The 13,819-nt window shown below is 45.3% G+C and overlaps 1 protein-coding gene across 1 annotated transcript in view; it reads left to right on the top strand.

The window, feature by feature from the left end:
* LOC142803154 (uncharacterized) overlaps positions 1 to 13,819 on the top strand; it is a 169,370-nt gene that overhangs the window by 97,981 nt on the left and 57,570 nt on the right. Inside the window, exons 9-10 of the mRNA XM_075888253.1 lie at positions 1,041 to 1,067; positions 3,392 to 3,565. Coding sequence (XP_075744368.1) covers positions 1,041 to 1,067; positions 3,392 to 3,565 — 201 coding nt within the window. The remainder of the gene's footprint in view (positions 1 to 1,040; positions 1,068 to 3,391; positions 3,566 to 13,819) is intronic.

Here is a 13,819-nt window from a genome sequence, read left to right as displayed (position 1 = left end):
TTTACGTTCGTATTATGCCAATTTCTGTGACGGAGAGCTCAACAGCGTTTTTATAGTAGTTTGGTAAACCCCCAGCTAACCTGTGATTAATTGCGAGATTTCTTTGAAAAGAATTATGCGTGCACTTGCAGTTGCCGAACTTCATGTTTCGTGTGCCCCAGCGACAAGGACGGACCAATGAAGCCTAAATTATGCTTCGCTGCCATACGGCCCTATGGCCGATTCTCCGCGATAAACGTAGCACCGGCACCGAAGTCAGGTTGTTAGAGGTGGGCTCATACGTTGTTGTGATGGGCACTACTGTAACCATCGGGCCACCGCCACATTCGCGAAGAGCGAGACGAAGTCAAGGATTCCCAGGGCTATTGAAGGTTTAGCACCGGTCGTGGGTTATCGGCACGTTTTGGCTTTTATTGTGCTATCGAAGGGCAATATACAGGAAGCGTTTAGGTTTCACTTCAATAGCTGGCCACAGTCACGAAATTATTCGGTCCTACAAGTACTGGGACAGTGAAGATAGCTCTAACGGGGTAGCGGGCGGGGACATGACGTCTGGTTTCGAATTGTATACTAATATTTGCCACCAGTACGACTGAAAGTAGATTCGAAGGCTGATTCTGGCATAACGAGTTTTCGTTCTATGGGGATATTTCAAATCATAGTGAGCGCATGGGGTACTTTATGAAAAAAAGAAATATTGAGACCTGTATTGTCTCGATAGCTGGCAAAAACAAACCATCAATATTTACAATAGGCGAGGATGTATTGCGAGTGTCATTTTGGCACAAGCCACAAAATTTTATATGAAGATGGGGAGCGTGCGTTTGAGACCCCTGATCTATACCAACTTATCGAATGAAGCTCAGTGCTCTTTTCTAGAGCCGTTGTAATGGAAATACAACCTCAAAAAAGTAAAAGCTTGTGGTAGTTCCTTAATAATTTATTTAATGGCAGGAGGGAGAAAAGTAGCAACGTTATGAAATAGCACTTTTCGAGGCAAATGACTTCACAGCTAGTTTGCATTTTTTTCTTCTCTGCAGGAGACCCAAAGCTCATCGGACTGCGAGGTGAGACGAACCACAAGTAAATAAATAAATAGATAAATAAATAAATCACTAAATAGGTTAATTCGTACAGCAAGGTCATGGCGTGAGGCAGGTACGAAACTGGCAGTGAACTATATGTCCGGTGCGCCTTACACTTCTGAGTGAGCACTTTACTGGAATGAAAATTTGCAGCCTTGGCGTGGGCGTAGCCAAAAGAGGGAGGTGGATGGTGAGGGGGTTCAAACACCTTTGAAGTATTTGGATTTTTCTTTCGTATATATACATGCAGACATACAAGTGAACGCACGCACACAAAAATATTATATAAGTGCTCTTTTAAAAGAGCTGTTCAAAACACTATGGCTGCTGACGGAATGTTATACTACTGGCGAGAGCCTCAGTGTAACAAAATATTGTCCTTTTACTATAGTTGGCAAGTTCTGACTTGCCACAATTAAGACTATTTTTGTTGACATTCCCTAACTCACTCTTGAAGATCATTAGGTCATTAGGTTTTGTTTGGAGAATGAAATAATTGCCGAAGGCGAGTTAACATGTATGACCTAAGCACCCTTAATGTTTACCCTCATGTAACGTGCAGGATAGAAATATCATTACAATACCCCTGAAAAAAAAACGAAACAAAGACCACTCTAACACCATTCAGTACACCTGTCAGGAAGCTGACTTCTAGACGCAAATTAGCAAAAATTTGAAGACAGAAAAACTCACCGCGTATCTGCGCTCTCTGTTGCAAATGTCTTCAAAAGACGATAGCCATCTGTCTGGAGACGCTGCGTAAGATATGGACACCATCTGGTTGTAATGACGGAAAATAAAGTTCGTACAGAACTTTGGAACACTGGCAGGCGGCAAAAACGAATCGTCGCCGACCGTTTGTTTTTTTGTGCTAGCGTCGCATCTTCAGCACAGCGTAACACTCGGATCTTTATTATCGCGTATTTATGCATTTTCTAGTACAGGAACGCACCACGTAATGCTTACGTATTGATGTTGTCACTCAGACATGTGCAACGTTGGACAAAGGTGGCTGGGTTTTGAAGACTTGCGTAAGGTTTTGCCGAGTTGCTGAATCGCGTGACACACAGACAGACCACAAATTTTTAGTTCGTTCACATATCCGAAGAAAGACTGGTCTTTGAAAGTGTGGTACATACTCGTCATCATGGCTTATGGCAGTGCTGTCTGCGATGCTACCGTGTTTAACCACACACACACACACACACACACACACACATACACACACACACACACACACACACACGCACACGCACACACGCACACACACACATATATATATATATATATATATATATATATATATATATATATATATATATATTTATATATATATTTATATATGAGGGAAGGCCGCTGTGATAGCTCAGTGGTTAGAGCTTTGAACGCGTTATCCGAAAGTTGTAGGCTCGATTCCTGCTCACGGCTAGTTATTTTTTCACCCACTTTTCTTTCTTCGTATTTACATTCCATTGGTTATAATAACTTCCCCTATACATTCCTTGGCATTACTGTCTTTTAGATCTCATTAATATTGTGTCAAAGCACGGAAAAACGAGCCCTTAGGTATACGCTTCTTTCCCTTATTCATTAATGAAGGTCTCGTACTGGCACACTTGGTGTCATTAGGTTGTATACGAGAGACTATTGATCAGCTGCCCGCTCGTCATAAGATCACGTGCTACGTGACGCCACATATGCGCATAAATGAGTGTTTTCACACTCGTCGCTTGGCTTATAGATGGCGCTGACTGACACTCCTATTTCTAAATTCACATATAAACAAAAAAAGTGGGGTGAGGGAAGGCCGCTGTGATAGCTCAGTGGTTAGAGCATCGAAGGTCGTAGGTTCGATTCCTGCTCACGGCTGGTTATTTTTTGACCCACTTTTCTTTCTTCTTGTTTACATTCCACTGGTTCTAATAACTTCCCCTATACATTCCTTGGCATTACTGCCTGTTACATCTCATTATTATTGTGTCAAAACACGAAAAAACGAACCCTTAGGTATACACTTGTTTCCCTTATAAATATATATATATATATATATATATATATATATATATATATATATATATATATATATATATATATATATATCGTGTGTTTGTGTTTTAATGATCAAACGAAATTTTTACGAAATCCTGCCGCCTAGAGAACACGGAAATAATCTTGTCTGCATTCCAGACCAATGTCCAGTGTACTTGCCCTCGAGGTAATGTTGGTATCCCACCATGCAAGCGTAGTTAAGGTAGTTTAGCCTATATACGTTTGTCTCAGCACGTGCTTTTTTATTTCGCTTTCAGCCTACGAAGAACTAAATCATCACGGATTAGCTGACTGGGGCAACATATCGGACTTTCTACCGATCTCCAACCATGCTTCTCCTTTGCGTGGCGAAATTGTCGGCGTGGGAGACGTCTTGTGGAATGTCAGAGACGTCAATATCACGGAGGAGGAACCAGAAATACCGGTGAAATGTACGTGCAATGGCCGTACCAATTACGCAAGCTGAATGAAGTTGTGACCATGATAACTGCAAGTACTATAAAAGAAAAAAATAAGGAAAAAGTGGTATGTAGAACGCGATGTCCTCGTGATTTTACATGTTTTTACAAAGTGCCCCCTGTTGTGCGGGCGCCGCTATTTTCATATCTCTAGTCGATTGTATGATCATCACATATAGATTCACCATAACATCTGTCAGACGGCGCCCGCTTGAGGACAAAGACCTATCCCATGTTGACACAAATATCCTCGTCCTGTTCTTTATGCGGGTAGAGATTCTTTAATCTGATCTGCCCAATCAATATTCTTGCTCCTCTTCAAGGGCTTTTACTTTATTGTAATCCATTTTGACCCACCGCGGTGGTCTAGTAAATACGGTGTGGTAGGTGGCAGGATCGAATACTGGCTGCCTAAATGCAGGCGAAAATTATTGAAGAGAGTAGGTGTGGGTATGCGTACATGTTAAAAATCTGCGGTTGGTCGAAACTTTCTCAGCCCTTCACTACGGCATCTCTGGATATCATATCGTAAGTTGGGAACGTTAACACCCGGCCATTATTGTTATTACTAATATTAATATTATAATTATAATATTATCTTAGTAGTAATATTCTTGTTAGCTACAGTATCCAATTTAACCGATCTGCAAGATTTCTTTTCAAAAGAAGTGACCACGTGGGCTTTTATCATTACTTCTCAGCCGTTGATTGGTCACAGGTTACTGACAAACCAAGTGTTCATGAACAAGTTGAGCAGTTTACGGAGCTTGTGTTAAGTAGCTTGCGTAAGTTTATTTCGCAATGTAAACCTGAACGTCGCAAATATGCCCCCTCGCTCTCCTTTGAACTTACAAGTACTCTGAAGCTAAAAGATCGCTAAAACTGTTGCTTAGGCAAGTTGGTTCGTGATTATTTAGACTGATATATCAGCGTAATTTTTTTTGCGCTGATAAGTTAGTATAAATAAAGATTGCACACAAAAGAAAGCTAAATGTTCTCAAGTAAGTAAGTGGAAGGAAGAAGTAACTTTCCTCTCTCTAAACACCTTTACACGCGGGACTACAGTTCCTGTACTGCAATATTAAAAAAAGGCTTCTGACGGGCCAGCTGAGTTTTAGATGTATACGCACAAACGGTTGAGCAAAAGTGAGGAGTTCGTCAGGCTACTTGACTCGGGTGGTGTAGAAGTGAATGCCGTTGTTGACTTTGTTGATAAATACTTTTCATCTTTTTACAAGGCCTCGGACTCTAGGACTCAAATAGGAAAACAGCCTAAAACAGTTAGCACACCTAGTAGTCTGTAGCTGGACGAAAACCTGCATTAGGCGCTTAAAAACCATCGTTATCATGGGGTTCAGATGGCATACCTTCCACTGTACTGAAAGCTTATGGTGATATATTTAGCCCAGTATGGACTGCAGTACCTAATATCTCTCTTAACACTTCCACATTTCCCAGCATGTGGAAAACTGCGCGTGTTCTTCTAGTACGTAAGTCGGACTCAAAAACTGGTGTTTCTGATTATTGCCTGATTTCTCTACTGCGTGCCACATTGAACATCTTTGAGCTGGCTCTGCACAGTATATTGTATGTTAGCGTGAAAAATCAACTGATTCCTAATCAACACGAGTTTTTACCTGGCCGCTTAACTACCACAAATGCTTCTGGTGTCATTACACTTATCATTCACCTTTTTCTAAGAGAGGGCACGTTGAAGTAGTGTACTGTCACCTGAGCAAAGCTTTTCACACAGTCTGTTTCCGAAGATTTGGTTGAACTTGCAAGCTTTAATGTTCATTCGTGTGTTGTGAATCTATTCCGCAGCTGTTTACTTAGTAAATCATGTTATATTGCCGTAAATCGCCAAACGTCTTTCTTGTACAAAGTTACTTTTTGGGTCTCTCAAGGGTCGGTATTAGGCGCGCTGTTATGTTGATTTGCGTTATTGACATTTATCTTGCAATTCTTATTCTTCTTTTTTTGTATACCGATGACATCAAGGTATTTAGGAAATTAATTCAGTTAACGACTGTAAACTGCTGCGGTCAAATTTGTGTTATTTCTCTGAATTGCGCAAAAAAATTGCCTTTTTCGGAGTATTTCAAAGACCAAGTTTATGAGCATTGAAGCAGACTTCCGTGGACCCGTTCGAGAAGGAAGAAGAGGATTGAATTAGGAGATGAAATCAGTGGTTTTGGAATAGGAATGAATGGTGGATGACACCCATCTTTTTTAAGTTATGCAACTGTGCTATTTATTTGGTTCAAAACCACTACAATTTGGCGCAGCCAAAGGCGGACATGTGGGTCAAGTTCTTCATTCACTAGACCTCGTCACAGCCGGTCGTCTTCATGGGTTTTCAACTTCAAAGTGAGCCAGCAACTGAACTTCCTCGTGATGTTGGTTCAGCAGTCTTGACCGACAATGTGGTGATGCAAGCTGCTGTGGGCCGCCAGGAGCTTCTTCAGATACAATTTGTGAAGGTGGAGCTGAGTCTGGAGGCACTGGAAGACCTTGTACTGCACCCGATGTGATGTCCGTGACTATCGCAAGAGACGTCTACAGACGTGAGCCAGTTTATAAAAATTGTCGAAGAGCAGCAGCGACAGACGATGCAGCGCAACCAAATGATGAAAATTCTCTTTGATACAGTGAACAGCGCTCCTGTTATTCCAAATATTATGGTACCGGATAGTATCATAGAAAACACGCAAAGCCCTAAGCAGTGGTTATTTTTGTATGAATGTGTATCACGAAACAATAACTGGCTGTCTGATGAAGAAAAAATTCAAAACATGCGTCGTTATTTCGATAGAACAGCAAAAAAGTGGTATGACTTGCGGCTTCTTGACAACACATCACTATGTTGGAGGCAATGAAAAGCGAATTTCCTTGATGCATTCGAAGTCAGTGGTACGCAAGGATGGGACGATGCACTAGCTTACCAGTATGCGTCTGGCAAAACGCCGTCTGCTATATGTCACGGAGCCTAACCTGTCTTCCCAGACAGTGCTAGACCTATTTATGCAGAGGATATGTGGGGGATTCGAAGAGAAGTCACATTGACAGCTCCAAGGAGCCTGGAAGACATTCTTCGATGCCCGAAAATTATGCTGCTAACGGTAACAAAGAAAAAAATGAGGATCAATATTTGATATAAAACCTCATTTCAATAGCCATGACATGTTCAACATGAACATGACCAACGCGTACTTATCTACAAATCAGCATGCTCATATATGTATGGACAGCCTTAGCAAATGGATGAGTTCCGACAGAGACATATTTAATAGATCCTACAGCACTGCGCATGAGCCAACTTGCTAGCATTTCTCACTTAACCTAACGAGAGTGACCAAAACCAACTTAACAATGGCCATGAGAAAGTGTGGTGCTTGCTACCATCCAGCCTCCTCCATATACCCATGAAAGTCGATGGCATCGAAATGAATGCTTTTGTGAATTGCGGAGCTTCTGTGTCCATCATTAACAGATATAGACTCAGCATCAGTCGTTTGCACACTGGCAAAGGAATTCGAGAGGAAAAATACGATGGCTTGGTCAGCTTGCATAACGAGCGGTCCTTCGTCGACATTAAATTTCAAGGTCACTCTGTCACCAGCACTGTATTGGCAATGCCAGACGGGACGTGCGACTTTCTATCTCACCCGGACATGGAGAAGCTCAAGATTACCCTTTACTGAGATGACAAAGAGCTCGGGGACGATAAGTCTCCAAAGAAGACGAAGGGTCCGCCAGCTCTAACATTGCGAGTCGTGCATTGCGAAGACGGCATCAAAGCGATGTACCCTGAGCTCGTCTGCATTGGGAGCCACCCTCCTGAAGTGAAGTCGCATCAAGTGCCATTTAAAATCACTGATAAAACCATGGTGCGAAGAGCTCGATAAAATAAGTCAAGAAAAAAGAAGACGGCTTAAAAAAGAGGTGCAGGCAATGTTGGATGCAATTATAATTCGGCCCTCAGTATCACCTTTTGCTTCACCTATCACTATCTCTCTGAAGGAAGGTGGGACATTCCGTCTTTCTATGAACTATAGGGCACTCAACAAACAAATGGAGCTGATACCATTTTCCATGCCTAAGATAGACACAACAGGTGGATGCCGATGGAGGTCTCGTATCGACCTATGTAAGCGTTTTCGGCAAGTTCCTTTGACCAAGGACACAAAAAAGTATACGGCTTTTATTACACCATTTGACTTGTACGAATACAATCCCCTGTCATTTGGATGAAAGAGTTCTTCAGTATGATTCTAAGATATAATAAATGATACACTGAAGTTATACCTCGGGGCCTTTCGCAATGTCTTCTTGACAATATACTCATATTCTCGAAGACTGAAGAGGAACATTCTCATGTTCTTAGTGCTCTTAGTCAAGCTCAGCTGAAGGCGAACTCAAGAATAGCGCATTTTCTGAAGATAAAGTGGTGTTTCTAGGTAGGGTCTTTAACAGGACTAAACATGCAGAAAGCAGGATTCTGTCGACAGGATTTATAACATGGTGAAAACATACGATTTCCATTCTCTGCGAATATTTCTTGGTCTAACTGGTCATTTCAGGCCTTTCATAAAGAATTATGTGGTGAGGATAAGATGTCTAACTTGTTTGATGCAAAAATACGTTCCTTTCCTTAGCCCGGAGTGCGAAAGAGCTTGCAGTGAACTAGTGAAACAGATATCACCAGATGCCATTTTCGGTATATCGGACTTCTCCATGCCATTTGTGCCCAATACCGACGCATCGCACTCTGCGCAACGGGTGCAGTTCTGTATAAGAAGCCGCCACAACTACGGGATCATGAGAAGCACCACGTAGTCGATACTACAGCTGAACATTGAAGCCTGCCGAATGTAATTAAACTACTACCCAAAAAGAAGCATAGGCTGTATTAAAAGCTGTCCAGTATTTTTGTATGTACCTGGAGGGTACAAAATACACCCTATTTACGGATCATCAAGCTGTGACTCTTCTCCTAAATATGGCACAACGAAAGGGACGAATTGCCAGATGGGTCAACTACCTACAACGGTTTTATTTCGAGAGATCGCATGGTCCCAGTCCACTTCTAACAGATGCTGATGCTGTCTAGATGCTGTCTAAACTACTTGTTCGCGACAGAAGTGATGACCCTCAAAAATTAAATTTCGTCTAACTATGAGAAGGCACAGAGGAAATGAAGTTTGCTCAAGGGAAATATCATGTCCCATCCACAATGGTTCCTAAAATACTTCGTCTGTACCATGACAGCCCCTAGTCTGGAGGGAATCATGGTTTCGGCCGAACCTACCACAAGCTCTTAAAAAGGTTCACTTTGCCAAACATGAAAGAGGACGTGAGAAAGTACATTCGCACGTGCCACATATGTCAAATGAACAAGGTGAAGTTTAAGCAGTCAACTGATGTAATTATAACACCGTAATACTCCAACATCAAATTCGAAATCGTTCACTTGGATTTCACTGAACTGAAAAAGAAGGGTGACGGTAACAAGAAAACACAAGCATTCCTGCTTGGCATAAACGAATGCACAAGAATGGTCATCACGAAGGCAGGAAGAGAAGATACCAACACTGTTATTCCTTTCCTCGAAGCCGAATGCTGCAGGTGCACGAACACCATAGTCTCTGACAATGGCCCTGCTTGTCGATGTGCTAAACTGGCTAAGGATACGAGACCATGGCATTACTATTGTAGTGGAGCATACGCATTAATGCATATGCGCCTTCAAAAGAGAACGAAAAACCCCATGCTCTCATTGCGCGAGAACCTGTGCCACCTTTGCCAGACTTGCCATACGCCCATTTTCTGTCGCGACCTCGTTGCGACTTCTCTGTTTGAATAAACATCATCGCATTTGGTCGAGGCTGCTGAGATCCCTAAGCAGACCTGGAGCTCCGCTTTCGCAAGTTGCCCGAAAGACCACCGTACAACATGACTGACGCAGTCGCCAACCAGCCCGTCCCACCACAGCCAGCACCATCGGCTGCCCCGTCGACCTGCCCCGGTGCTACCCGTCAGCGGGACCCACCAATCTTTAGCGACAGTGGTGAGCAAGATGTCGAAGACAGGCTTTTTCGTACGAACGCGTAAAAGCCAGCCACAAGTGTAACGACGACTCTAAGCTCGCCTATGTTATCTCTTACTTGGCTGACGTCGCTAAGCTATCTATGGTTTACCAACCGTGAAAGCGCCACCGCCAACTGGTCCACCTTTAAGAACCCCGTGACCGAAGCGTTCGGCCGACCAGAGGTCCGCAAACTTCGCGCTGACCAGCGTCTACGCCACCAAGCCCAGCAACCTGGCGAGACGTTTACTAGTTATATTGAGGATGTGCTCGACCTCTGCAGGCGTGTCAACCCATCTATGCCTGAAGAAGAGAAAATTCGACAGATTTTCAAGGGCATCGAGGATGGCGCATTCCAGATGTTGCTGGTGAAAAGCCCTACCACGGTGGCAGTCCTCGTAAGCCTGTGCCAGAGCTTCGATGAGTTACGTCGTCAGCGTTCCATCGCCCGGATGAGTGTCCCATCATCAGATTTGATCTCGGCCGTCGCACTCGGAAATGGCAACGTTCGCCAAGGAACTCTGTCGAACCAAATTAATGACTTCATCAGGGAGGAAGTCGCCCGACAGCTCTCCCTGCTGCCGCATAGCGACGCACCCACCACAAGCCTGCCTTCGACACTGCAGCAGGCCATACGCACTGAAATTTGCGATGCCCTACCTACAGTTCCGGCTCCTTACCCATGCACTTCGGTACCATCTGAGCTCTCAACTGCCGGCTACATACCACCTGCGCCACCTTCACTTCTCAGCTACGCAGCTGTGGTCGCGCGGCCCCCACCGCATCCAGTCACCTTATCGGCTCCACCTCCTCCGGTCTCGCCTCCTGTTTACAGGTCCCACCTCGCTTTTTTCCGTCCATCTAATGAGTGGCGCACCCAAGACAATTGTCCTATCTGCTTCGCGTGTGGCATCGCTGGCCACATTGCACGCTTCTGCTACCGCCATCCCACACCAGCGCACGCATACTTCGGAACTCCTACCTACGCGCCGCCGCAGACCACCATGTCTGCATATGAACAGAGGCACTCCGACTCGGATCGCCGCCCATCAACTGCTCGTTTCCCATCCCCTCGTCGCCGATCGCCATCGCCTATGCGTCGTCGACCACCTCCTGAGGAGGGAAACTAATCAGTGCAGTTCAGGAGGCAAGAACTGCAACTTGTGCTAAATTCTCAAGACCTCCATTTTCGTCGCAAAATGTTGTTGATCTTGATGTTGAGGGAGTCGCCACATTAGCTTGAATCAATACCGGGGCCACCGTTTCTGTGATGAACGCGAAAAATTGTCGGGAACTGAAGAAAGTGACCACATCTCTCTGTGGAATGGTGTTGTCCACGACTAGCGCGCAACGCATTTATCCCTCGGCTGTGTGTACGGCGCGCGTCGTCATCCAAGACGTTTTGTACGTCGTGCAGTTTTTTGTTCTACCATTTTGCTCTCATGACCTTATTCTGGGTTGGGATTGCTTATCAAGTCATGAAGCTATCATCGATTGCTCCCGTGCCGAAGTGTCCCTTGTGCCCACATGTTAGTTTCCACCACCCGACCGTTCTGCTTCGCTCTGAAAACTTATCGCTGACGACGACATCACCTTGCCTCCGGATGCTTCAGTTCCTATTAGCCTTTCATGTGTGACGAAACCTGACGCCATAGTGGTGTTTTTGCCATCTTCGGTTTTTACTGAACGCAAGGGCATCGTTCTCCCATTTGCCGTTCTTGCAACTGCAATTGACCGTAATGCTGGTTACCAACTACTGCAACTACCTAATTGGCTTACTTCGTGGTGAAACAATAGGATATGTACAACCTGTCAACCATATCGATGATATTATTGTTCCCGACGAAACGCGATGTCACATTGCCGCAATCACTCATGCGTCTGAGCCATCAAGTTCGTCAGCCTTCGACAATGCTATTGACGCAGACCTTCCCCCCTCGCATCGCCGCCAACTTGTTGCTCTCCTTAACAAGTTTCGCTCTTTCGACTTTCAAGAACCTGCTTTGGGCCGCACTACGACTATCACTCATACTATTGACTCCGACTCACATTCACCTCTGCGACAGTGTCCTTACCGCGTTTCCGCCGAAAAGCGCCACGCCATTACGGAGCAAGTAGATGACGTGCTTAAACGTGGAGTCATACAGCCTTCTCAAAGCACTTGGTCATAAACTGTGGTTCCGGTAAAGAAAAAGAGAAGGCACCATTCTATTTTGCGTAGACTATTGCCACTTAAACAAGATCACGAAGAAATATGTCTACCCGCTACCACGAATAGACGATGCTCTTGAGTGTTTACAAGGCACTGAGTACTTTACGTCCTTGGATCTGCGTTCTGGGTATTGGCACGTGCCAATGGCGGAATGTGATCGCCCTAAAACAGCTTTTGTAACGCCGGATGGCCTATATGAGTTCGAAGTCGTGTCATTTGGGCTCTGCAACGCGCCTGCCACATTTAAGCATGATCGATGCCATCTTGCGTACCCACAAGTGGAAAACTTGCTTGTGTTACCTAGAAGACACCGTAGTCTTTTCATCTGATTTTCCGACACACCTTGTTCGTCTCCACGAGATTCTGACGCGTCTAACTTCTGCAAGCCTACAACTTAACACCAAGAAGTGCCACTTCGCAGCGCGAAAACTAACCATCTTGGGACATGTCATCACAAGAAAAAGGGTTCTTCCGGATCCCGAAAAGCCCCGCCGCGGTGGTCTAGTGGCTAAGGTACTCGGATGCTGACCCGCAGGTCGTGGGCTCGCATCCCAGCTGCGGCGGCTGCATTTCCGATGGAGGCGGAAATGTTGTAGGCCCGTGTTCTCAGATTTGGGTGCACGTTAAAGAACCCCAGGTGGTCGAAATTTCCGGAGCCCTCCACTACGCCGTCTCTCATAATCATATGGTGGTTTTGGGACGTTAAACCCTACATACTGTTACGGGGAACATTTATTCACCGAGAACTGATCTTGCTAACGGCTTAGAGAGCGCACAGTCATGCAGGCCAACGGGAGAAGCTCGAGAGTCCAACCCACAACAACCACGTTGTCGTCTTCTTCATTTGGGTGCCAATTCAGCTATGTCGGGGCGACAGTTCCATACACGTATCATCACCCTGGCCCGTAAGGCACCGTCTCAAGGCCAGTTAAATGAGCGAGTCGGTGTTGTAGGGCTTGAGACGAGAAACGTGGACTACTTCCGTTCTGGGTCCAGCAGCTGATGAGTTTGTGGTAGCGGCAATCTCGTAGGTCACAGGTGTGACCTGAAGAATGACTCGGTAGGGCCCAGCGTATCGCTATAGTAGTTTCTCGCAGAGGCCAACACGTCGAGATGGGAGCCACAGGAGAACAAGAGACCCCGCAGAAAAAATGGCATCTCTATGTCGACGGTCATAAAGGGACTTCTGTGTTGTCTGCGACGACGATAACCGAGTGCGCGCTACCGCGCGTGCCGTGAGGGCCCGGGTGATCGCATCGTGAGCGTACGAAGTGGAGGATGGGTGGTCTGATGAAAGCAGTGTGTCGAAGGGCAGTAAGAGATGACGTCCAAAGAGTAGATAAAAAGGGGAGCAGCCCACTGTTTCATGACGCGACGAGTTATAGGCGAAGGTTACAAACGGAAGAGCTATGTTCCAATAAGTGTGGTCGGTAGATACGTAAATGGCAAGCATGTCTTTCAATGTGCAGTTTAGGCGCTCCGTAAGGCCGTTTGTCTGAGGGTGATAGGATGTGGTGAAGTTGTGACGGATAGCACAAGATCGGAGTAGATCACCAACCACACGTGATAGAAAGTAGCGACCACGGTCTGTGAGCAGGTGAGACGGAGCGCCATGCTGGAGAATAATGTCGTACAGCAGGAAGTCGGCAACGTCGGTTGCGCAGCTGGTTGGTAGCGCCCAAGTGATTGCATACCAAGTGGCATAGTCTGCGGTCGCTGCAATTCATTTATTTCCAGTTGTAGAAGTAGGACAGGGACCTAGCAAGTCTAACCCCTCTCGATAAAATGGCTTGGCTGGAATTTCATTAGGTTGAAGAAGACTGGCAGGGGGAGTCGTAGGCTTCTTTCGGCGCTAGCAGAGGTCACATGATGCGACGTAACGGCGAACAGAGCGGTATAGGCCTTTCCAGAATACTCGTCGTCGAAT

The sequence above is a fragment of the Rhipicephalus microplus genome, chromosome 3 (assembly GCF_043290135.1).
Source record: "Rhipicephalus microplus isolate Deutch F79 chromosome 3, USDA_Rmic, whole genome shotgun sequence".
Lineage (NCBI taxonomy): Eukaryota > Metazoa > Arthropoda > Arachnida > Ixodida > Ixodidae > Rhipicephalus > Rhipicephalus microplus.
Note: the sequence above shows the minus strand (reverse complement) of the source record. Positions and strands in the feature narration are given on the sequence as shown.